General features: G+C 39.1%; 1 protein-coding gene across 2 annotated transcripts; it reads left to right on the forward strand.

Annotated features, from left to right (window-relative positions):
* The first annotated feature begins 6,499 nt into the window (after window positions 1-6,499).
* On the forward strand, window positions 6,500-24,410 carry slc26a10 (solute carrier family 26 member 10). Of its 2 annotated transcripts, none has more exons than XM_052105818.1 (19): window positions 6,500-6,613; window positions 14,344-14,624; window positions 16,152-16,262; window positions 16,599-16,756; window positions 17,130-17,294; window positions 17,457-17,609; window positions 17,834-17,916; window positions 18,096-18,243; window positions 18,360-18,473; window positions 18,687-18,764; window positions 20,351-20,446; window positions 20,551-20,657; window positions 21,650-21,719; window positions 21,948-22,127; window positions 22,541-22,595; window positions 22,706-22,794; window positions 22,883-22,937; window positions 23,066-23,172; window positions 23,324-24,410. In XM_052105818.1, exons 1-19 carry the CDS (start codon window positions 6,597-6,599, stop codon window positions 23,360-23,362), a joined length of 2,106 nt encoding a protein of 701 aa, XP_051961778.1. In that variant the 5' UTR covers window positions 6,500-6,596; the 3' UTR covers window positions 23,363-24,410. The 2 variants fall into 2 exon arrangements, with proteins under 2 accessions (XP_051961778.1, XP_051961779.1); XM_052105819.1 differs by lacking the exon at window positions 6,500-6,613 and adding an exon at window positions 8,702-8,718.
* The last annotated feature ends 576 nt before the right edge of the window (window positions 24,411-24,986 follow it).

A 24,986-nucleotide genomic window follows, 5' to 3' on the forward strand; every position in this document is an offset into this window, starting at 1 on the left:
CCGCCAGAGCACGCGGACTTCAGTGACGTCACGCCGGGCCAGTCCCCACGTGCTTCACCACCACCCGAGGAATCCCTGCCGCCAGTTCAATTCACGCAGGCAGACCAGCACCCCTCCGGAGCGGTGGGTCTCGGCTCGTTCGGCGCGCCAGGGGACAACGGTGAAAAGGATGACAGCCTTTCCATTGACGCTGCATCCGACGACTGGCCGGGCTCGGCCTTCGACCCCGCGCCATCAACATTAGCGGACACGAGCAGGGGCACCAGCATGGACTCAGAGATCGTCCGCATCCTGTCCAAAGCCGTGGAAGACCTCGGGCTCGACTGGTCTTCTCCGGAAGAACCCGCCCGCAGCCAGCTGGACGAGTGGTTCCTGCAAGGCATTACCCAGTCCCCTTACAGGTGGCTGGAAATGTCTGTACAGCAGTCAATGGGCCAGTCACAGAACTCGCTCACCTGCAATCAAACGCCGTTTTAACGGCAACACACAGAAATCACAAAAAGAGTCATTTTCTGCCTGTGTCACTAAGGGGTCACGTGTCCACACTAAAGTGCGCATTACCACATATCAATACTGTCCAAACAGTGCCGAATACTTCACCAGCTCAAGCTGGACGCCCCATAAATGTGGATCGTGTGCCTATTGTCATGTATGCACCACTACACACAAGCACTGTTCCCACATTTATAAACACTTCCCCAGTAAAAGCGGGAAATACTATAAAGGTAGCGCGCGTGCCTGCTGTCATGCATGCACCCCTACACACAAAAACTGTATGCATGCCCAAAAACCCCCCGCCGCGAGCGGGAGGCTTTATGAAAATGGCGTGCGTGCCTACTACGGTATATGCACCCCCACCCATAAGCGCTGCCCATACGGTTTCAAACATTTCTCTGGCTCGTGCCGCGAGCATCACAGATGCGACGCGCGAGCCAAGAAACTCCCGGCTAAGAACGGGAAGCTTTATGAAAGTGGCGCGCGTGCCTATTACAATGTATGCACCCCCACCCATAAACACTATCTATAAAGTTTCAAACATTTCTCCAGCTCATGCTGCGAGCATTACAGAGATAGCGCGTGCCTGTAATCTCACACGCACCCCTGCACTCGGCACTCAACAAAGCTGCTCAGCGCGCTCCCGCGCCTCTGAGAGCTGTAAGCTCAGTGTTAGCACAAGGCAATTCGCTGGCAGGGCCCATACGTCACTGCGACACGCCCCCAGCCAGCATTCAGCCCATATCTGTGCGAGCAAAAGCCTGGGAAAAAATCCCTGACATGCCGAAATGGGTTTTGAACATAATAAAACACGGTTACTCGCTTCAATTCGCTCACAGACCACCCCGCTTTTCAGCGGTGGTCGAGACGAAAGTGAGGAAAGATGTTTCACATGTTCTACGCACCGAGGTGCTCAAACTGATAGAGAAGGGCGCTATAGAAACTGTTCCTCCCTCTATGAGCGAGGCGGGTTTTTACAGCCGCTACTTTCTCGTCCCGAAAAAGGACGGTGGCCTCCGCCCCATCCTAGATCTCAGACATCTGAACAAAGCTTTAATGATTCGCTCGTTCAGAATGTTAACGACCAAACATATCCTCGCACAAGTTCGCCCGGGGATTGGTTTCTATCAGTGGATTTGAAAGACGCTTACTTTCACATTCCGATAGCGCCTCATCACAGGCCATTTCTGAGATTCGCTTTCGAGGGACAGTCATACCAGTACACAGTACTACCATTCGGCCTATCATTGGCCCCCGTACATTCACGAAATGTATGGACGCAGCACTTTCCCCCCGAGACAGCTGGGAGTGCGAATACTGAATTACCTCAACGATTGGCTAATCCTAGCACAATCAGAGAGTCAGTTAACGACGCACAGATCTTGGATTATCAGCCATCTAGAATGCCTGGGTCTGAGAATCAATTTTGCAAAGAGCGTGCTATCCCCCAGCCAGAATATCTCTTTTCTGGGAATAGTGCTAGACTCAGTGCAGATGACGGCGCGCCTCTCATCAGAGCGCGCGCTCGCTATTCGGCGCCTTGCAACATCATTCAGAGCGGGCGCGCGCGCCCCCGTCAAACGATTTCAAAGGATGCTTGGTCTCATGGCCTCGGCATCAGCTGTACTCCAGCTAGGATTGTTGCACATGCGTCCTCTCCAACGCTGGCTCAAGAGCCGTGTCCCCACTCACACGTGGCGCTCGGGCCACTTTTTAATCAGAGCGAATCACGGCTGTATAAAAGCCCTGACGCCCTGGAAGGCCATCGACTGGTATCAAACCGGCGTGAGTCTGGGCGTGAACACACGGAGAAAAATGATCACGACAGATGCCTCCAAAATAGGATGGGGGGCCCTTTATGAGGGCAGGCCTGTCTCCGGTTTTTGGTCAAACCCGGAAAAGCGCCTACATATAAACTGTCTGGAAATGAAAGCGGTCGCCTTGGCTCTCAGAGCCCTGCTTCCGTACCTGAAAAACGAACACGTCCTGGTCCGAATGGACAACATGAGTATTGGTAGTATCGTATATAAATCGCCAGGGTGGACTTAGGTCGAGCTCCCTGCACTCTATGGCCAGGGAGCTCATCTTATGGTCACAGCATAACCTGCGCTCGCTGAGAGCAGCGCATGTGCCAGGCGTCCTGAACCAGGGAGTGGACATGCTGTCCAGAGACAAAGTTCTCCCAGGAGAATGGTCTCTCCACCCCCTGACGGTTCAGTGGTTATGGCAAACCTTTGGCGAGGCAGAGGTCGACCTCTTCGCCTCCAGGGAAAATGCGCACTGCCCTCTTTTCTTCTCAAAGAGCACGGACGCGCTCGCCCAAGACTGGCCGAGCCGCCCCTTGTATGCTTTTCCCCCGATCGCGATGCTACCTCAGGTCATCAGTCGGATCAGGGAGGTGAAATGTGTAGTGCTCCTGGTAGCCCCACTCTGGAAGAACCAGACGTGGTTTCCAGAACTAATGCAGATGATGCAATCTGCCCCATGGCCGATTCCATTGAGGCTGGACCTCCTCAGGCAGGCCAACGGGATGATTCTTCATCCCCGCCCCGATCTGTGGGCCCTTCATGCATGGACCCTCAACGGGTTCCAGAGAACCTCCCCAGCGGAGTGTTGAGAACCATCACTGAGGCGCGAGCGCCCTCTACGAGGCGCTTATATGCCCAAAAGTGGAAAGTGTTCAGTGACTGGTGTGATACCAAGAGCTTGAACCCCAAATCGTGCGAGATACCAAGTGTACTCGCCTTTTTGCAAGAGCTGCTGGAGGTGGGCCGCACACTCTCCACGCTCAAAGTCTATGTGGCTGCCATAGCAGCGTCACACAATCCTGATTATGAACGCTCATTAGGGAAAAACGACCTAATCATTAGTTTCCTAAGAGGCGCTAGGAGGATGAACCCTCCTCGCCCCCCCCTCGGTACCGATCTGGGACCTGGCCACGGTCCTGGACGCACTCAAGAGTGCCCCGTTCGAACCTCTCCGAACCGTGCACCTTAAACAGCTCTCGCTCAAAACTGCGCTCTTGCTGGCACTCGCCTCAGTCAAGAGAGTGGGCGACCTGCACGCGCTGTCATCAAGCGCTACTTGCTTGGAATTTGGACCTAACGACTGCAGAGTTGTCCTTAGGCCAAAGCACGGGTATATTCCTAAAGTGCTCTCCACACCCTTCAGAGTACAGGTGATATCTCTGGCAGCGCTATCGTCTCCAGCAGACGAAAGCGACGCTAATTTACTCTGCCCGGTCAGGGCGCTCAGAGTATACTTGGAACGTTCTGCCTCGTTCAGACAGACGGAGCAATTATTCGTATGCTTTGGCGGCCGCACTAAAGGTCTCGCAGTTTCAAAGCAAAGAATATCGCGCTGGATAGTAGATGCTATAGCGCTGGCTTATGAAGCCAAGGGCCTTCAATGCCCCTTAGGCGTCAGAGCTCACTCTACGAGGAGCATGGCCTCCTCGTGGGCGTGGTCGAGTGGGATACCCATTGAGGATATTTGTGCGGCGGCAGGCTGGGCCTCGTCTTCGACATTTATCAGGTTTTATAACCTACAGGTCCCCTCATTGCATTCCAGCATTCTATCAGCCTGACTGTAGTATGGACTGGAGTACGTATATGCTGAGCATTATCTCCTCCCTTATAAGGTCCGTCTCTGACTGACTTAGAGGGTTTTTTTATGCATATCAGTAAATAGAAAAATCAGTACGTAAGATATGTGCTTGTGTTTTTGCAATGAGCGCCCCACTATGGGCCACCTTGGGGCAAAGGCGCTCTGTATTATCCCATTATATAGCTCGCCGTTGGCCGGCTCGTTGAATAATCACTTTGCTTTTAGGCTCAGGCATCTGCCTCTGGCTTTATAGAGTGAAGTCAGCACGCACGGCGTTTTGCATGGTGTTCCCATAGCGTAAGCTACTTACGCAATAGGAGAGAGCTCTCGAGAGGGAACAACTCGGTTACTAACGTAACCTCGGTTCCCTGAGAGGAGGGAACGAGTATTGCGTAAGCTGCCGTGCTTGTGCTTGGTCAGTCGCTTCAGTCGATTGAACCTAAAGAACTCTCATGACGGGGCGCCTAATATATAGCCATAGCAACGCCCATCTTGGCAGGCTCTGAGTGCGCGAGCGCGAAGCGCGCTCATTGGTTGTGCGTTCAGAGTCGCCCCGTCATTGGTTCGAGCAAGTTGCCGCAGCACAGCCAATGACCGAGCTGCCTCGCTCATTGCTGTCTGCTGTGCAGCTGCAATGCGTTTTACATAAAGACTTCGATATTTCTCGAGAAACGAAGTTTTCCCATAGCGTAAGCTACTTACGCAATACTCGTTCCCTCCTCTCAGGGAACCGAGGTTACGTTAGTAACCGAGTCGTTCTCATTCATTGTTTTCACCTGCCCTCGTTAATTTGCCACTGGTTTCTGTTTATCCCCTTGTTATCTTGTTTGAGTTCTGTTTGTTCATTGGTTCCTGTCTTCCCATGTCCGTGTATTTAAACCCTGTCTGTATGTTCAGTCGGTGTCGATCGTTGAATGTTGTTAGCCTGGTATGTGTTCCCTGCCTGTTTTCTCAGTCTTGTGTTTATTTCCCCATTGAGGGTTTTTCCTTTGTTCCCGAGTTTTCCGTGTACCTGCCTTGTCTGTTTCCTCAATAAAGTTGAACTGCACTTGGATCCGCATCTCCTCGTCTGCCTTCGCTGCCCATTCACAACAGCAGTAACATATTTCAGTTATTTTGGCCAAAGGTATGATTGAGCCAGTGTGACAATTGATGACCTCAACTGAATCTATGTATGAGTGCGATCTAGTCCAGTATTTAAGTACCTCCATTAGCTTCACTTGCAAAACTGATGATATGAGAGCTCCACTCTTAAAAGACAGATAGGTTTATTGAAACTCTACCACTAAGCAATGTTAAAGGAACTACAAATTCTATATTCTTTGATCATTCTCCAAAACATCAGCATGACTGGTTATCCATAAACATGACATTTTAAATACATTTAGTGGAAACAAATGAAACCAGCCTGAATGAATGGCCTAGAAATCACTGATGTCAGCTCTCCTTAAGAGCCAAGAGCCCTTAAGGATCTCTGGACTCTTTACTCAAGATGAGTGTGTGTTTTGTGTGCTTGTATGCATGTGAGAGACAGTTGACCTGGGTCCACCCAAGACCGCTCTCTGGCACCAGACTTCAAATACTTGTAATCAGTATTCACTGAGATTCTCCAGGGTCATATAAAGAGGGAATATGAGGGCCACCTGGGTGGAGAACACAGTGATGGAGCTGCAGACAATGCAAAGAAAATTTCACAATGTAGTTCAAGACTGAGTGCCCCAACAGGGCATGAGAGCAGTACAATGCTAAAGTAAAAGGCCAGGAACTGTAATTACCCAAAGCAATCCACTGCTCCACTCAAACATCCCTCAAATGGTGATTATTTTAAAGCAAATGTGTAATATGTAATTTGTTCGATGTTAAAATAATTTTTCGCATCCCGGCTTAATATTCAGAGTCAACCATAAATAAGCCATTTATAGGTTAATTTAAACTTTATAAGTATAACAATGTGGCTCTGTGGCAGGATCGAAATATTGCCCTGTAACATTGGCTCAACCAATGGTGTGAGTTTGGGGTGGGACTCCATCAACCATTGGAAGATGAGGGGAGATTTCTGGAAACAGTTTGAAAACAGTGATTATTTTTGCAATTCCATTTGGTGATGCTAATGGTGCAGAAATGACAAAGCTTAAATAATGTAATTACATGTGAAATTCAGGACCTTCAACATTTAGGAATATCAGCAGCTATCAAATACTGTATATATATATCAAGAAGTCAGAGGTGAAAGTGTGGTGTTCTAGGTTTTATCCTCCTCAGAACAAAAGGTCAAGGCATGCTCCTCCACTCCCCTTCCGCTCCCTGATGTTGTCCAGACGCCGGTCACACTCCTGTTTTTCCTGATGACAGGACAAGTTACCATGATTCAAAACAATTAACACTTTGTAAGCATATTGTTGTGCTGCTTTTTCTGAGTCAGTGCTCACTGACCCCAAAAGCCTCTGTTATCCTAATCATGTATTTTCTGGATTATTCTGTTTGGAGGAAGGAAAATGTTGGAACAGAACAAGTAAGTGCAATGTAAAAAGTGGTTACCTGGAATAGTTACCTAAATGCTCTACCTGATCTAACCCTTAAAATGAGTTTTATTGGTGTAACCTAATGTATTCAGATTGATTCAGTGATGTTGACTACTATCTATGTCTCGAATCAAACAAGTTAATTTAGATGTCACCTCATGAAGCACATTTTAAGTTAAATTTGACTGTTTTTATTATTATTTTATTATTTTTTATTTTTTTGCAGTTGCTAAATGAGGGATAATTTCTCATAAAATGCAGGGGTGTAAAGTAACAAATTACAAATACTCACGTGACTGTAATTAATTACTTTTCCCCAAGAATTTTCCTTTTTTAAGTAGTTTAAAATGTTTATACTTTTACTTGAGTACATTTTAAGTGCTGTAACTGTACTCTTAATGCACAATTTCCCCTCCATCTTTGCTTGCTACTTCCCTGTCCTGATTTAATTTTTTATCAACACGATTGGCTAGGGAGAGTCTCCTGTCTCCTGTCAAATCAAATCATATGTAAAAAACTTGAATGCTGCAGATCTGGCGCCAAATTTGGAGAATGCCTCAAGCATAGTTTACAGCTGAATATCTCGGCCACACCTGGAAGGGATTTTCACAGTGAAAAAGGCCAAATGCATGATCATGTCATGTGAGTTTAACTTGCTCAAGTCATATATCAGCATTAATCCTGCCTCTAATTTGAAGAAAGGTATTGAGGTAAATTTTCTATTTCTGCTTACTAGATTCTGTGTGTTTAGCCAAATGTATCTAGATGAAATATAAAAGATTGACTTTTTATTTCCTGACGTATGTAGCTGCGTGTTGTTTGATTGACAGGCGGCTAATGTTTGAGCTGCTAATGCGGTTACGCACCTAAATTATATAATACACTTTATAATTGTATATATATATATATATATATATATATATATATATATATATATATATATATATATAATTTATAACATGTAACCAAATTTAGCACTGTCTAGTAGGCTATGTCATATAAAGGCTTTTAATCAAACAACACTAACAAGGAAACGAGAAAACCACTCACTTTTGGCAGAATAACTTGAGTAGCTTTAAAAGTTTTAATGTAATAGAATAAAACAGTGACATTTTTTAAATATTTTTTGCAAATATTGTTAGTTTAATACTGACCCATGATGTAGAGAGTGTGTTAATTTTTATAATAAATTACTAAGAAAGTAGAGATGATAAAAAATGTATAATTATGCTTAGCCTTTATCAAATAGAAAAGTATCAATATTTGCAGAGTAAAATTTCAGCAGAATATTAAACCAGTCACAAACTTCAGAATTTTGTGCATCATGCATTAGAAAGAGAGCACAACTATTTCTGGGCTTAAAAGATACAAAAACGAAATAATTGTGGAACATTGTATCTCAAAAGGAGGACAATGTGGCCCCCCATGTGCTACTTAAAGAAATAATTCACACAAAAATGAAAATTCTCTTATCATTTACTCACCCTCATGCCATCTGTCTATGACTTTCTTTCTTAATGAACACAAATTAAGATTTTTAGAAGAATATTTCAGCTCTGTAGGTCCATTCAATATAAGTGAAGGGGGTGCCAAAATTTTGATGCTCCAAAAAGCACATAAAAGCAGCATAATAGTAATACATACAACTCCAGTGGTTTAATCCATGACTTCAGAATTGATATGACAGGTGTGGGTGAGAAACAGACAAATAATTAAGTCTAGACATTTTTGCTATAAATTTTTCTCTCTGCCCAGTAGATGGCGATATGCATGAAGAATGTGAATCACCAAAAACACAAGAAGAAAGTGAAAGTTAAAGTGGAGATTGACTGAGCAGGGAGGAGAATTAGTAAAAAAGGAATTAAATATTGATCCGTTTCTCACCACATCTAACATATCGCTTCTGAAGACATGGATTAAACCACTGGAGGCACATGGATTAGATTACTTTTATGCTGATTTATGTGATTTGTGGAGCTTCAATAGTTTACCAATGATTCACTTTCATTGTATGGACCAAAAGAGCTGAGATATTCTTCTAAAAATCTTAATTTGTGTTCTGCGGAAGAAAGAAAGTCATACACATGGCATGAGGGTGAGTAAATGATGAGAGAATTTTAATATTTGGGTTGATTATTCCCTTTTGAGCGTGATGTAGCCCCTGTACCAAACAACCTTTCCCATGTCTACTCTACCTCCTCTATTGTGCAGGACATGACGTGCCAAGTGATCCTGCTTATTTAGCTTTTTTTTTGCATTCCTTGCATTGTTTGAACATGTTTTATGAACAATGACGCTCTAAGGTAAATTTAGACCCTACACATAAACTGATTTTAATGTAATTGTTTCATACATTACTATTTAAAATGGTGATCAGTGTATTGAAAATAACTTTTTAATCTTTTCATTTCTGTTATCATGTCTCCCTTTTATTTTTTGGAATCAGATTCATGTAGTGTTTATCATAGAAATGTGATGTTTTTTTTTTTATTTGGCATACAGTGTTCATTATAATGGGGCATGAGTACTTTTAAATGAGCTACTCTTTTAATCTTAATTGAGTAGTTTTTAGGACAGCTACTTTTACTCTACTCATGCTAACATTTTTGGGAAGTAACAGTACTTCTAATTGAGTATGATTTGTCAGTACTCTTATGTACTGAACGTACCCCTGATAAAATGTGGGAAGCATACACATATTTATGCATTGTACAATATATTTTGTCAGGTAACGTGCAAATGTTCTTTATGTGGTAACATCGTGCCTGTTAAAAATATATATAATTTAATAAGTCCAAATCAACCCAATTACATTACAATAGATTGAAATCTAAAAAAGAATTGCTGTATGTGGTAAAATTTAAATTAACTGGTTAATAAAATGTCAAAAATGTTATTTGACATTATTTAACATGTGTGAATCAAATCACTATTACAGCAAATTTACTTTTAATGCTCACATTTTCACTTTTTATTGTGCCAATGCAGCCTTTTAAAAAGATACAATTTTCATCAGAATTAAACTATACTTTTTTATTATATATTACATGTATAATTTAATATACACCAAACTACCAATAAATTCTTGAACTAAATGTGACAGAAAATCACATAGAATTGAGAATTCACAGAAAATGAAGCAATCCTAAAGCCTAGTGGATATCACAGATGAACAATTTAGCTGTATTTGTTTTTTTTTTTAAGTTTAGTGTGATTTAAATTTTTTATGAACACATCACAATCATTATCATATTTGCTATACACAAATAATGTATCCAAAATCTGTGAAAGTTAGGACAGTGCATAGCAAGCCTCATACACAATAAGTATTATTACTGCACAAACAGTATTACTGCTAAGAAGCTCAAGTAGTACAACAATATGAATAGACTACAATAACGTATTAGCAGTGAAAGAGAACTAACGATTAATCATTATAAACATTAATAGCGAGGCGCACTCGTGATGGAAAAGGAAGGGAGAGGTGCTCGGATGGAGACAGACAGAGAGGTTCAGGACTAGTCTCAAGGTCAGAGCAAAGGACATGCCAGTGTGGGTCAGCTGAAGTAGCCCATAAAAAAGATAAAGAACAATAAAAGGAACTATTTAATAAAAAAATAAATATATATATATATATATATATATATATATATATATATATATATATATATATATATATATATATATATATATATATATATAATATAATATATATATATATTATGCCACCCCTCCCAAAACAAGAACAGTGTGATAAAGCAGACAACAATGTCTGAGGACCACGACACAATCTCAGCAAGAGGGGGGCATGGAGGTTAAAAGACTGGTGCAGGGAAAAGTATGCAAACCTTTGGATTTACCTGGATTTATGTATGCACTGTAAAAAGTGGTGACTGCAATTGTCACCTTCAGGAGCTATTTCTACCCGATCTAACACTTAAAATTTAATTTATTGGTCTAATAATAATAGTAGTTTTGACTTCAATAAAACTAGTTAATTTATGAGCATGGTGGCCTCAAATGAAACAGAACAGTGTTTAATGATAATGAGCTTGCCCTAAAATATGAGACAACATATCCAACTCTACATTAAAACAGCACTTACTGACAAAATGTTTTGTCAGGTAATCTAAAAAAATGTGGTAACATTACTCTACTGGTTTTATTCAAGTAAAAGAATGTTATTTAATCTGACTAAATCAACATGACATATTAAGTTACACCATTGAAAGTAATTTATATGGGTTAGATCGAGTAGAAACAGATCCATGAAGTAACAATCGCAGGTTGGTACTTTTCAGAGAAAAATAAATGGACAAAATCACTTCTCTGAGGACTATTGGGCATACAGTGGGGAAGTATGTGCTTTATTAACTACCAACAGCATGTCAGCTCAGTGCAGACTGATATTTAGATTAGACTGAATACACACACCAGCCAAAGTGTATTAGGGTGTCAGTATTTGTTTATAATGTCTTTGTTCAAGTTTATCATAACTTGTCTCATTCTTGGAGTGCTTTGGCTTCGTCTTGCTTTTGGGGGGTTAACACACCATATCCTCTTCCATTCAGTGCATTGTTCCCTTAACCGCTGATTAATATCTTGTTTAAACAGCCAGCAGACGCAACACGCCATCAATGTGTCCATAAATTCTCCTGAGCTGATGAACACAATAGCTGCATTCTTAAACAAAAACCTCCACATATCAGAGCATATCTACAGAGACCTGGAGATTCTTGGAATCTGGAATCTAAACAACATCACATTTAGTGATTGTTTCTCTTTTAATGAAAAATCATCCCAAAATACATACACTACACATTTTGGAATGCACCCAGTCAGGGGTGAACTGGGACTAAAAAGTGGCCCTGGACTTTCCAGCCCAGAGTGGCCCACCAAACCCGGCCCACAACACACCACACTATAACACCTCATTGATTAGGTTTTCTGGCTCAATTACAAATGTTTGTGTTGAAAAAAAAAAAAAGAAGTAATTTCTAATGAGTGCTAGTCATAACAGCGGGACCAACAGAGCAAACATTGTCATAACTTTAAAACTTGTAAAACCACTGTAAATGTTGAATGGATTTTTTTAGAGAAAGCACTCAAATAAACACTTTATAGCTCAGACAAATAACATGACTGAAAACTTTTTTCCTAACATACAGATGTTAGGATAAAATGGACATGAAAGTACAAAGGAAAGTGTATATTTTAGGTGCAGTGACAAAACGTTTTTAAAGATCTTAATCACCTTCCAACTTTTTTCTAGAAGTGCAAATAAACTATTGTCTTAGTTAATATGAGATTGTGGAAACAAAAAGTATAATAATAATTGAGTAATATCACACAAGCACGAGTGCGATATGGCCCTATATCAGCACTGCTGTGATTCAGCCGCAGGTACAAGGTGGCAGTCCGAATGCCATAGGTAATCACAGCAGTGCTGGTTTAGGGCAATATAGCAAGATTGCGAGTATGACATTGCTTATATACAACAGTTCAATAAACAAGTACATTTTTAAAAATTAGGAAAAACTGAGTATGGTCACAAAAAAAAAAAAAACGCATTTGTGCATGGAACTACTTTGTTTTGCCATGGATCAGAATCTGCTGTTGCTGGTTCAAACCAAATGATCCATCCAAGCCTCTCAAAAACATTACTTCAGATCTACTAGTATCATAGCTAGGGCTGCTTCTAACATGCTTTTGGAAAAACAAGGATGTGTGTGTGTGTGTGTGTAGAGAGAGAGAGAGAGAGAGAGAGAGAGAGAGAGAGAGAGAGAGAGAGAGAGAGAGAGAGAGATGGAGCGTGTGCGATCACCTGTTGATGATGCTGTATTCTGTTAGTCAGCTTTCTGAAGATAATGTAATTTTGATGAAATTCATTGTATTTTCTAAGTAGAAAATAGCTGGCGTATTCCTCCCTATTTCATCATAGACTTAAACTATAGAAACCGCAATCTCCTCTGCCATTTTGTCTTCTCCAATGTGGAAAATCTGTTAAAATCCATATGACTCCAGTGGTTACATTTATATGCTTTTTGGAGCTTCAAAGTTCTGGCCACCATTCACTGCATTGAATGAACCAACAGAGTTGAGATATTCTTCTAAAAGTCTTTGTGTTCTGCTGAAGAAAGAAAGACATACGCCTCTGGTATGGCATGAAGGTGAGTAAAAGATGACAGAATTTTCTGTGAACTATCCCTTAAAGTGTTACGTTTTGGTTTTTAGTTTTTGTTTCTCTGTCAAACTCAAAATCTCTGATAAATATCAGTTGGTGAAGCCATAAACAGAGGCATGTCCATAGAAATGAACAGTACCACCTCAACCATGGGTCACAAGAGTTTGAAGTGAGACAGTGGCCTGCCCAGTCTGACCCAGCACAGGTGTGTGGTACTCTGCACGAACCAACAAACAACATGGCCAGGAAGAGGTTCATTCATGCGACTTAACATCAGGCTATTACCAAAACAAATCCTCCATTGATATTGTATCCCTCTTTGTTTAATGGGTTAGATGTTTTCTGAGATTGTGAGCTTAGGCACCCGTGACATTGTCTAGATGTATAAACGGCAGTGGTTTTGTTGGCTGAGCCAGCGTTGGAGTGTTCTCAACCACGTTCACACTAAAATTAAGAGACTCACCCATCTTTTTCTACTGTACGTCAGTTTCACTTCAAACAATAGAAAATACTTCATTATGGAAAATGAAGTACTTCTAAATGGTATAAAGAAATGGGTAAAGACATAAGATCTGCCCAACTTTTTTGTTGTTTAAAATGTTCATAAAACCATACTATCACTATTAATCAAAGAATGATGATCAAATTCAATGAGGATGAAATTCAATTTCAAAATCTGTGATTCCCCTTAACCATGAATCACTAGCATCTTAAAGGTACTATTACGCTGCTCAAATGAAAACACATTCTTAACAATGAAAGTAAACGGTGAAGTAAATTATGAACTGTTTTTAACTAGGAAATAATTACTGAATGAAACTTTAAGAGTAGAATAAAAACAGACAATGCACGCCAGAGTCAAGTTGCGGTCTGATCAGTGGTGCATAGAAAACATATATGATTACACTTCACAAGGCAGCTTTGGTTCCACAAAGCACATGAAGACACCAAAGGCAGGGAGAAATTGACCCCACTCGGAAATGACCATCTATAATAATTGGTAATAGTCATGGTTTGAGGTTTCAACTTCACTCTAAACAAAAGTACTTTGATCCTCAAGCAGATGTCACACAGGGCACATTGTACTTTCCATACTCTATGGCTCCTCATGTCATATCATATAGACATAAAGAAATAGGCTTTGAATAGTTACCTGCCATGATAAGGAGTATATGAGTGCTGACCTGTTAAAGATGAGGGGAAAGTAACGCTGTTCTCAACACATTATTTGTTTGGTAAAACTAAAAAGCTTTTAGCAGTAGGACCCAGAGGACTAGCATCACTTATTTAACACTGAGGGTTATCAAGTATACCTCTAGGCCTGGAGACTTTACAAAAGTAGGATGTTTTTGTATGGTTGAATTTGACTTAAAAAAAAATTAAACTGCTGTTCAATTGGCTCTTAGCACTTGACAGGAAAATACAATTGTTCCTGATGTCAAATTCCAGTGACTCCTATAAATGAGGGGTTGGGCAATTCTCTGCTTTGGAGCAGGGTAGCTCTGAAGATTATTTACATTTCTCTCTGTATAACAGCACCTTTAACGACGCGATGAGCGCATCAGTGGCAGTGTACAGAAATATATACACAGAGGACCGGTTCAAACAGGCTTACGGTACTGAAGACCAGTCTCGAGGCAGAGAGCGGTTCCGCGACAGACTCGCGCAGAGATGCAGCTGTTCTTGGGTGAAGTGCCTTCACCTGCTCAAGAAGAGAGTCCCCATCTGCAACTGGCTGCCAAAATACAAACTCAGAAAATGGATTTTAGGAGATATTGTGGCAGGACTGACGGTTGGAATAGTTCACATTCCCCAAGGTAAAGTCAGTTTTTTTTTAAAATGTTTTCGTCATGATGAACTAATCACTCGCTTGTCACGACTAGGCAGAGTTTTGGTAGTTGTTTAAAAGTTTATTGATTACGTAAACCTTGTAGTAACGAAATTAAGTTATTAAAAATCGCACGAACTAATTAAAATTAACTGGAAGCATTTAGTTTTGTATGATACAGCAACTTAGAACTGATTAAAAACTTTTCAAGTATTTTCAAATTAGAGCAAATCGAACTATATAATTGCAATATAATTCAGATACACACCCAAACAGTTGATTTATATTTTGTATTCTCCCATTTTTTATTATTATTATGCTTATTTTAAACATCAATAATCTTTTTATACAATGAAATGTTGTATCAATATATTTATAATATTTTACAGTTGAAGTCAGAAGTTTACATATTCCTTAGACAAATACATTTAAACTCAGTGTTTCACAATTCTGACATTTAATCATAAAAAATATTTACCTGTCTTAGGTCAGTTAGGAGGATCACTACTTTATTTTAAGAATGTGAAATGTCAGAATAATAGTAGAGAGAATTGGTTTTTTTTTTCAGCTTTTATTTCTTTCATCACATTCCCAGTGGATCAGAAGTTAAATAAAATATACTTTTTTAGTATTTGGTAGCATTGCTCTAAATGGTTTAACTTGGATCAAACGTTTTGGGTAGCCTTCCACAAGCTTCTCACAAAAAGTTGCTGGAATATTGCATTCCATTCCTCAAGATAGAACTGGTGTAACTGAGTCAAGTTTTTAGGCCTCTTTGCTCATACATGCTTTTTCAGTTCTGCCCACAAATGTTCTATCGGATTGAGGTAAAGGCTTTGTGATGGCCACTCCAATACCGTGACTTTGTTGTCCTTAAGCCATTTTGCCACAACTTTGGAGGTATACTTGGGGTCACTGTCCATTTGGAAGATACATTTGTGACCAAGCTTTAACTTCCTGGCTGATGTCTTGAGATGTTGCTTAAATATATCAACATAATGTTCCTTCCTCATGATGCCATCTATTTTGTGAAGTGCACCAGCCCCTCCTGCAGCAAAGCACCCCCACAACATGATGCTGCCAAACCTATGCTTCACGGTTGGGATGGTGTTCTTCAGCTTGCAAGACTCATCCTTTTTTCTCCAAACATAACGATGGTCTTGGCTGATTTCTTTTGATTTTCCATGATGTCAAGCAAAGAGACACTGAGTTTGAAAGTAGGCCATAAAATACATCCACTGGTACCCCTCCATTCAGTACAGCTCATATCAGAAGCCTAAATGCTTGAAATAATTTTCTGGAATTTTCCAAGCTGCGTAAAGGCACAGTTAACTTAGTGTATGTAAACATCTGACCCACTGGAATTGTGATATAGTCAATTAAAAGTGAAACAATCGGTCTTAGGTTGAATGACTTCAACCTAAGTGTATGTAAACTTTGACTTCAACTGTATATTACATACAGCATACAATATGATATCATTAAACTCTATATTTTGATTTCCTGTCTTTGCTAGGCATGGCCTTTGCTTTGTTGACATCAGTGGCTCCTGTCTATGGCCTTTACACATCCTTCTTCCCTGTGGTTCTATATATGCTCTTTGGCACAGGTCACCATGTTTCCACAGGTAAAACACTTATATTTACTAGAGTCCAGTATTATGAAAGTTGATATATTATAGGAGTTTATCTTATGTGTTCAGAAGTGAAGGCATGTTAAAGATTAAGAACTGATCCCTTTTTGTTCCAAAGAAATTCTGATTAATTGTTCACTCACATATGGCTTGAACGGCCATGTCCAAATCCAAAAACCTGTCACTTTTGACAGTTGTATCCTAAATTATCTATGGTATTCTCAATTTACAGTGCTATTAATTCTAGAACAAGGTTTGATTGGTGTCCAAGGAAGCCATCCTTGGTTGCACAAAATTAAGTGGCATTAATCAAGGGCTTGACATTTACAGGTACCTTTGCTGTGTTGAGTCTGATGACTGGCTCAGTGGTGGAGCAACTGGTTCCCACCCCACTTGCTCTGAACTCCAGTAGTCCAGAAGCTGCAGAGTTTGAGGCGCAGAGGATTGGGGTGGCATCAGCTGTAGCATTCCTCTCGGGCATAATGATGGTAAGAGACATCCAAGGCATTAAAACACATAAACGGTAAGCACACATACACATCTCTAAGACATCTGTTAAAGAGTGCGTCATCTGGAAAGCATTGCATTCCATTTATTGTGTACAAACAACTGAGAAACATCTTAAAAAGAGCAGATTCACATTCATTCTAAATCATCTTGAAAACATCTCCTGAAGCTGATTCTAACATAGGAATGTAAACGTTTTAGAGACATATGAGCAAAGATGAGCAAATGCTCTAAAAATCTTTCAGATGATAACACACATTAAATAGGAAAGCAGTTGGGTTATCTGTAAGATTAAAACATAAGGAACCAGAATTATGGAAGTGTGTCGCTTATTCACATGTTTTCTGTCCCCAGCTCGGCATGTGTGGGCTCCAGTTGGGTTTCCTCTCCACATACCTCTCAGAACCGATTGTAAAGGCATTCACCAGTGCAGCCGCCTTCCATGTGACTGTCTCACAACTTCAGAGCATGCTTGGATTACGGCTACCTCGATACACTGGTGCCTTCTCTCTTTTTAAGGTCAGAAAATGCATAATTCAGACAGAATGTTCTTTAATCTGCACTTTCAACCCTAGGTCCAAACATACTTGAAGTATTGACATATATTGTATTTAACCGTGTTAATGCTAGTAATAGCACTGAACAAAAATGAATACAATGGAAGTTCCTTTAAACCCACAGACTCTGGGGTCAGTAATGGAGAACCTGCCCCACACTAATTTGGCTGAGTTGGTGATCTCATTGCTCTGCCTGGCTGTCCTAGTACCAGTTAAAGAGGTCAACTCACGCTTCCGAGAGCGACTCAGGACTCCCATCCCTGTGGAGATCATCACTGTAAGTTTGCAACACACATTTGAGAAGATTTAGAAGGCGCAGGAACAAGTTTTACTTTACCATTTCTATGATGCTTTGTAACTTACATAAACACATGCTAAGTTTTTCAAATGATGTCATTCACTAGCCGACTAGCACTGTATCAAGAGAATTCCATGAATCCTATTTTGTAATAATATCCACAGTGTGAAATAATCGTTCTGTTCATCTTGTGGCTCCTGCAGGTAATAATTGCAACAGGAGTTGCATATGCATCTTCTCTGGATTCCAAATACGACATACAGATAGTAGGACATATTCCAGCAGGGTAAATGAAAGCTATGTAAACCATAGAGTAGCAGAAGTAATGATGGCAATTATCTGTCTGGCTTTATTAATGGAATGTATGCAACACATTTAACACAATGTCCTTTGTGAGTTAATAAGCACATATACAGGCACCATGCAGTAAAGCTATAGTTTAAGGCTGAGTTGATTTTATTTTAGCTTCCCAGAGCCACGGCTGCCTGCATTGGAGACGGTTCCATTGATTGCTGGTGACACAGTTGCCATCACTCTTGTTGGCTACGCCGTATCTGTGTCTCTAGCCATGATTTATGCTGATAAACATGGATACTCCATTGATCCAAATCAGGTGTATATCAAGATTACAATTTATCAAGTCACTAAATCATGAAAAATAAATCATGAATTTTGAGTCTTGAAAATCATTTTAAGGTAATGCTTCCCCTACAAATTGTTTTGTTTTAGGAGCTTCTAGCACATGGGATCTCCAACACTGTGTCCTCTCTCTTCACCTGCTTCCCCAGTTCAGCTACACTGGCCACCACCAACATTCTAGAGAGTGCCGGAGGTTACACACAGGTGCTGATTTGTCTCCACTGTGCTTTTAACCACATATTCTATATTAAAAACTAAGCAACATTAAGCAAAAGCCATACTGAAGTATTTTACTCCGGTTCATTCACTGCTTTATGTGTAAACTGTTGGGAAAAATATTTAAAGCTTTTGATGATGGTTTGGTTTTGTTTTAATAAAATATTCAAACGTTGTAGTGATTTTATTGTACTTCAACAGCTCGCTGGACTGTTTACAAGTTTGGTTGTTCTTATTGTACTTCTGCTGATAGGCCCTCTGTTCTACTTCTTACCCAAGGTAAGAATTCCTCTGACAATTACACATGTACAAAGTTGTGGTGAAGCCAGGAATTTTGTAGTGAGTGGATGTTGGTGAAATATTATAGGGTGGAGATTTGTGCCTACTCTCAAATTACATATTTCATATTATGAAGAGTATCTCTTTTCCACAGCACTTTTTTTATTACAATGTCTTGTGAATGGGATAAAAATTGTTTGACAGAGCAAATGATTATAACTTATTAAAATCACATCTTTAGGTATCTAGGGCCATGGAGTAGTATGTCTTGTTTGGCACAAAACAAGGCAATATCCAGAATTACCTTTAAATATTTGCCATTTCTTTAAGAACAAATGACAAATTCATTGCGTTGTGATTCATCTGTTTGACTACTGTCCCACAGCCAGATTCCTAACAGCCCTGATACTTTTCAAGAGTGATCAGTTGTTGCTTACACCCTTGGTGCTACTCACAATCTAGATATCCTTTTGTATTAAACAAACCCTCTATTAAAATTACGACACATCTTAGAGTACACTGCATTGTATTTTATGCTGTACTCTAGAAAACGAAACTTTGTTTACCAATTGGAAGTAAAAGGTATAATATATAATGTATAACGTATAAATGGCACTGAGCTGGTGGCTCATCATATGTGAATAATGGTGGCTTTTCTTGAGGACGGGTGCAGGCTGAGAAGAGGTGGACAAAGTCAAGAGAGAATATGATGGTGTGCGATCCTGGTCATCAATTGGTACTTGTCTGTACTTGTGCTGTTAGTTTCAGGCTCTATTATTATTTATTTATTTATTATTATCTAATCAAAGACAACTATTTTGCAATGGTCGGTGTATGTTGTATATTAGTTATTTTTACTAGCAAACTTTTAACTTTTTTCTCTAAATAACAAAGGGTGTAATTGGCCAGGACATTACTACTAGCCTATCTATTTCTGTTGCCTCATATCAAATTTTATCAAAGACACGTTTTCCAAGCTAAAATAATAACGCAACAAGAATATAGCCTATATATAGAATATAGAATATATTGCGTGTGCAAGTTTTTTTTCCCCCTCCTTTCCCCAAATGATTATTTTGTGGCTCATTTGATTGGGTGGACCAGCCATAATCTGAATAGACCAGTGCCCACCCTGGCCCTCATGTAGCTTCAACCCTGGTATAGATTAAGGATAAAGACAATATGAAACAGCATCTGTAATGCATTTAACAAAGTGACGTGAAACAGAATATAAAAGGTAGATACTGTACAATGAAACAACAGTGAATGAACAGTTTATGTGCATTAACAGTTGTGAAACTGCTTGTGGAAAGGATATGTCTTTTAGATGTTTATTAAATGTAGTGATACTTGATGTTGTCCCTCAGGATCTTATTTGATTTTGAAAAGTGGGCTATGATATTATTGGTTTATACTATTTGTCCTTCATTAAAGAAACAATTCACCAAAAATGCTAATTCTGTAGTCATTTATTCACCCTCATGTTGTTCCCAACCTGTATGATTTTCATTGTAACGTTGAACACAAAAAGAGACATTATCAATATGACAATTGGTATTACTATCTCTCTCTTCTCCACCATCCAGGCAGTGCTTGCTTGTATAAACGTGACCAGTCTGAGACAGATGTTCCTGCTGTTTCAGGACCTCCCAGACCTTTGGAGAATTAGCAAAATTGATTTTGTATGTTTCTTACATCTCTTTTTTTTTCCATAATATTTAAATATTTCTAAATGATATTGTATCCAGTAAGGGAATTTCAATTGTTGTGACATATGTTTGAACAGATTGTGTGGCTGGTGACCTGGCTGTCAGTAGTTGTGCTAAATGTAGATTTGGGACTGGCCATTGGAGTGGTGTTCTCCATGATGACTGTTATCTGTCGCACACAGAGGTATTGTTATGAAATGTACTATATTACTAATAAATGTACTTCTGTTTTCCTGATAATTCATAAGAGACCATTTGAGCCCTCACTTTTTTGTATACATTACAGCAGTGGTTCTCAACTGGTTATGACTCAAAAGTGGGTCGCAGGGATAAATTATGCTGAATAAAAATGATAAATTGTAACTAACACTGTAATTGTGCATAGTTGTGATAGCAAAATATAAGCTTATCAACTTTTAAAAGGGAGGGGAAAATGCTTCCCATATCTTTTGTTGTTCATGTCAAAGCATCCAATCAAACGGTACTATATTCTGGGACAAATTAATCCATCACTTGGTAAAATGGCTAATGCTGTTACAATTTTGACACAGTGTTTGGTCCATGTGTTAGGCTGGTAAATCACATTTATGCTGTTGTTTATGCAGTTTAGAACATTATCAATTTTACTTAACATTATCAAATAATTAGCTATGCATATTGATAGACTTATGCTGTTCTTGTTAACATTAATATATTTCAATGTTTGATTTTGAGGACACTTTCATTTACTTTTGTAGGATAAACAGTTTTGGTACCGTGTTGGGTCAACACTTAATGTTTAATGTAAAATCTGGGTCCTGAAGCGAAACCATCTGAGAAACACTGAATTAGAGTGATTCTATCATTCTGACTACATAGAGATGACTATATAAGCAGTCCAACTGGAGCAGCCCCAGTGAAACAAGATATTGAGTGCATAATATAATTGAGATTGAAACAACCTAATTATATTTGTCTATTTATCTGCTTTAATAATAATGTTTACTACATCCTTTAATTATGTGTTCCAAAGCTCAGGGGCTGTATAAAAACAGCAAGCCAGTATCCCTCACAGACTCTCATGTTCCAAAACAACCTTCCTCCCCTGGTGGATATGTAATTCACATTTAAGGAAAGGGGAAATGAAGTTGAAACAAAAAGAAGTCCCTGAACTCATAGTACACTTTCTCTTTTCAGGGCCAGCTGCTCCGTGTTAGGGAGAGCTGCCAACACAGAGATCTACAGATCCATCGACAACCACAATAAAGTGAGTCAACAGCCATCATATGTTCTTTTCCTGTGTTCTTTTTAATTATCGAACACAATGCGATTTTATATCATTAGGATCGGGTCCTTTGCCCTATATTCAATCTCAAACAAACAGTAAATCCACCTTCATATTATGACAGTATTTTAGAAAATCTTTTAACATCCAAAGCATTGGTTTTTAGAATAATACATCTGTATAATTTTCAGTTGTGTATGTGTATTTCAGTGCTATGAGGTCCCTGGTGTAAAGATCCTTACCTACAATGGGCCCATTTACTATGGGAACCGTAGCTTTTTCAAAGCAGGTATAACTCAGCTTTTGGGCCTCACTCCTGAGAGGATACGGAGCAGAGAGAAAGCCATGAAGGCAGTAGAGAAGAGGGAGAGAGAGGCCATCAGCACTGTAGTAAGATGATTATCAATCCATCAATGAAGGGATTCCCAAACAGGCTGTGTGACCCTCTAGGGGTTAATGATGGAACTGCAAGAGGTTTTGTGAAACTGTGATAGAAATTCCAATGTTGCATAAAGCAAAAATAAACATTTATAATAAATCTAAAAAGGTTGATTAAAAGGTAAAGAAGTAATAAAAATAACTATATAAACATTTCACATGCAATTGATGTTTGGGAACCCCTGCATCAATATATATTCAAAATGCACCTCAAGTTGAAACATCCATATTGGAGTGTTTAATTTACAGTTATCAACAGTAATCAGTCCTTTATAAAGCTGTTAAAATATACAATTGATCTGCATAAATATTAAACAGCAACAATATAAGCAGCATATCTGATTTACTACCTGTATTTTTTTAAGGAACAAGGAGTTGCAGACAGTTCGTTTTATTCAAAGAATTACTTGTTCCGATCAGGTGAGTTCACAATTGTTGAGTTAACACATAGCATTATATCTAAAATAACATTAAAGATAGAGAGAGCATTTTAACACAGAATTTAACACTTAATGTTTATAATACTGCAGAGATGGCAGAGGGTGAGGTCCAGGCTGTGTTGATTGACTGCAGCAGTGTCATTTTTGTGGATGTAGCTGGAGCTCGGCTATTCATACAGGTGAGCCAGGGAGGATAGGTGTTGTATTCGTATATCATCTTTGTTATGAATAATGATATATGCTCACAATGATTCGATCCTCTCACAGATGTGCATGGAGTGCCAGAAGATTGGGGTACGGATATACCTGGCTAATTGCAATGGTGATTTTCTCAAATCTTTCACAAGTCCATATACTAAAATGTACTTGGACAGCAATTACATGGTTACCTAAATTGCTTTATGTCCTTACTGGCAGACCACTGACAAAAGCAGTATATTTTTTCTATAGAGAGTGTCCTTAAGATTCTCACATCCAGTGGGCTGATGAACTATATGAATCCTCAACATATTTTTGTTACAATCCATGATGCTGTGGTCTACATACAACAACAGCGGGTACAATGCTAGAGCTTCTTATACTTCCTATCACATGTCTTATTTTCTAAATTTATCAGGAACTTTTTGTAACATGCTTATTGTTTGCATAACATTATGATGTTGTGGGGTAATTGGTTTGCCATTGACATTTCATAATTTTGTTTGACAGGAGAAACCTCCAGAGAACAACACAACAGTATGGGTGTGATTAACTGGAAGTTTCAAAGTAATTCAAATTATTTGACGGAAAACAGTAGGACACCAGGAACCAGCGGTTCAGAGTGTGTCAGAGGCACTCCTAAAATCATTCCAAAACTCCAAGATTGTTCACTTATTTAGGCTCAGCATAATATGTATAGTGCCTTTAGGCCGTACAGTATGTCAGGACCTCAAAATCAGCACCCTAAGAAATGGTAGCACTTCACATTTAGACCAAGACTTCAGAACATGCCCAATTACAGTCTCTGTGCAGCTCTTTTCTCATAGCACATGGCTGTTGATTACTTCCTGTATAGAAAATGAAAATCAAAAGACTGATACATTTTATTGATTCTGCATTTGTAATGCTTTTCAGAATCTTTTCAGTCTATCAGAAGGTCTTATTTTAGTTTACAAGTAAAACATTTTATTCAATTTTTTCAGAGTGAGAGTGCACTGAGTGGTCAAATGGTATTTTAATGAATTGGATGTCCTGAGCTTACATTGTTGCCATCATTTACACCATTTTAGAGAATACATAAATGCTGTTTGTGATATTAAAGTCTAGATCCATAAGCTATTTATATTATTTATGGAATATTCACATCTTTGTTGACCTAATTGGCAGCCATTTCATTGTCATGTTAATAGATTAATATTATATTCTCTGTTTATTTTGCAATAAAGTTTTTTTCTGTTCCATTGGAGACTGTATTTTTTCCAATATCAGGTCAAGGACAAACTGCATAAATCATAAAGTAAGATAATAATAATTAAAAGAAATCTGTTTAATATATCCTGTATTCCTTTCATTTACAGCGATATGGATTGGTCATATGTATAAAAATTATATTGTGCCTAAATGTTTTGCATGTGCAGAGTAAGATTTGAGAAAGTGTAAATCAAGTTGCAAGCAAAAAAAAAATTTCAATATAAAAAAATAGCATGCGCACAGAACGTTTTGTAAAGGTGTAAATCAAGGTGCAAGCGGGGGGGGAATTGCAATATTGTAATGCTTTGCATAATTCTTGTGTTGTGAATTTGTAGCTTCATATTAAACCTTGTGCGACTTTCAGTACATTTTTATTCTTTTTCATTTTTATATTTTCAGGTAAACCTCAGTGATTAAATTAATATAAAAGTAGATCTCGGCATCATTGACATGCGAGCAAAAGCAAGCCAGAGACGAATATGTATATTTATTTATTATTTGTGCAATTTAGATATGTTGAAGTCCCTTCGCACCTGTATGTTAATGTAACTCTTGCAGTAATAATTTATCATAGTCATGCAGCCGGTGTTATTCAGTTGTGTGCTGTAAGTCAAACCATCGAGGAGACCCGCCTTTTAGCATGTAAACAGGTAATGTTTTAGAAAAAAATAAGTAAACTTGCACGCTTTAAAACAAACATTAAAAGTTCTATAAATTATTTTATTTATATATATTAAAACAGACCCCTTATGTAGAGATTGTTAAATTGAATAATAAATTAACAGAGAAGTAGAGATGGTAAAATAAATTTAGAAGCTCAGCCTTTATTCAGTTTTTTAATGCCTGATAGAAAAGTATCTATACCTTTGTAAAGCAATACAATACTTTAGGCAATTGCAGAATAGTCCCATTAGTCACAGCT

This window comes from Xyrauchen texanus, chromosome 35, assembly GCF_025860055.1.
Source record: "Xyrauchen texanus isolate HMW12.3.18 chromosome 35, RBS_HiC_50CHRs, whole genome shotgun sequence".
Lineage (NCBI taxonomy): Eukaryota > Metazoa > Chordata > Actinopteri > Cypriniformes > Catostomidae > Xyrauchen > Xyrauchen texanus.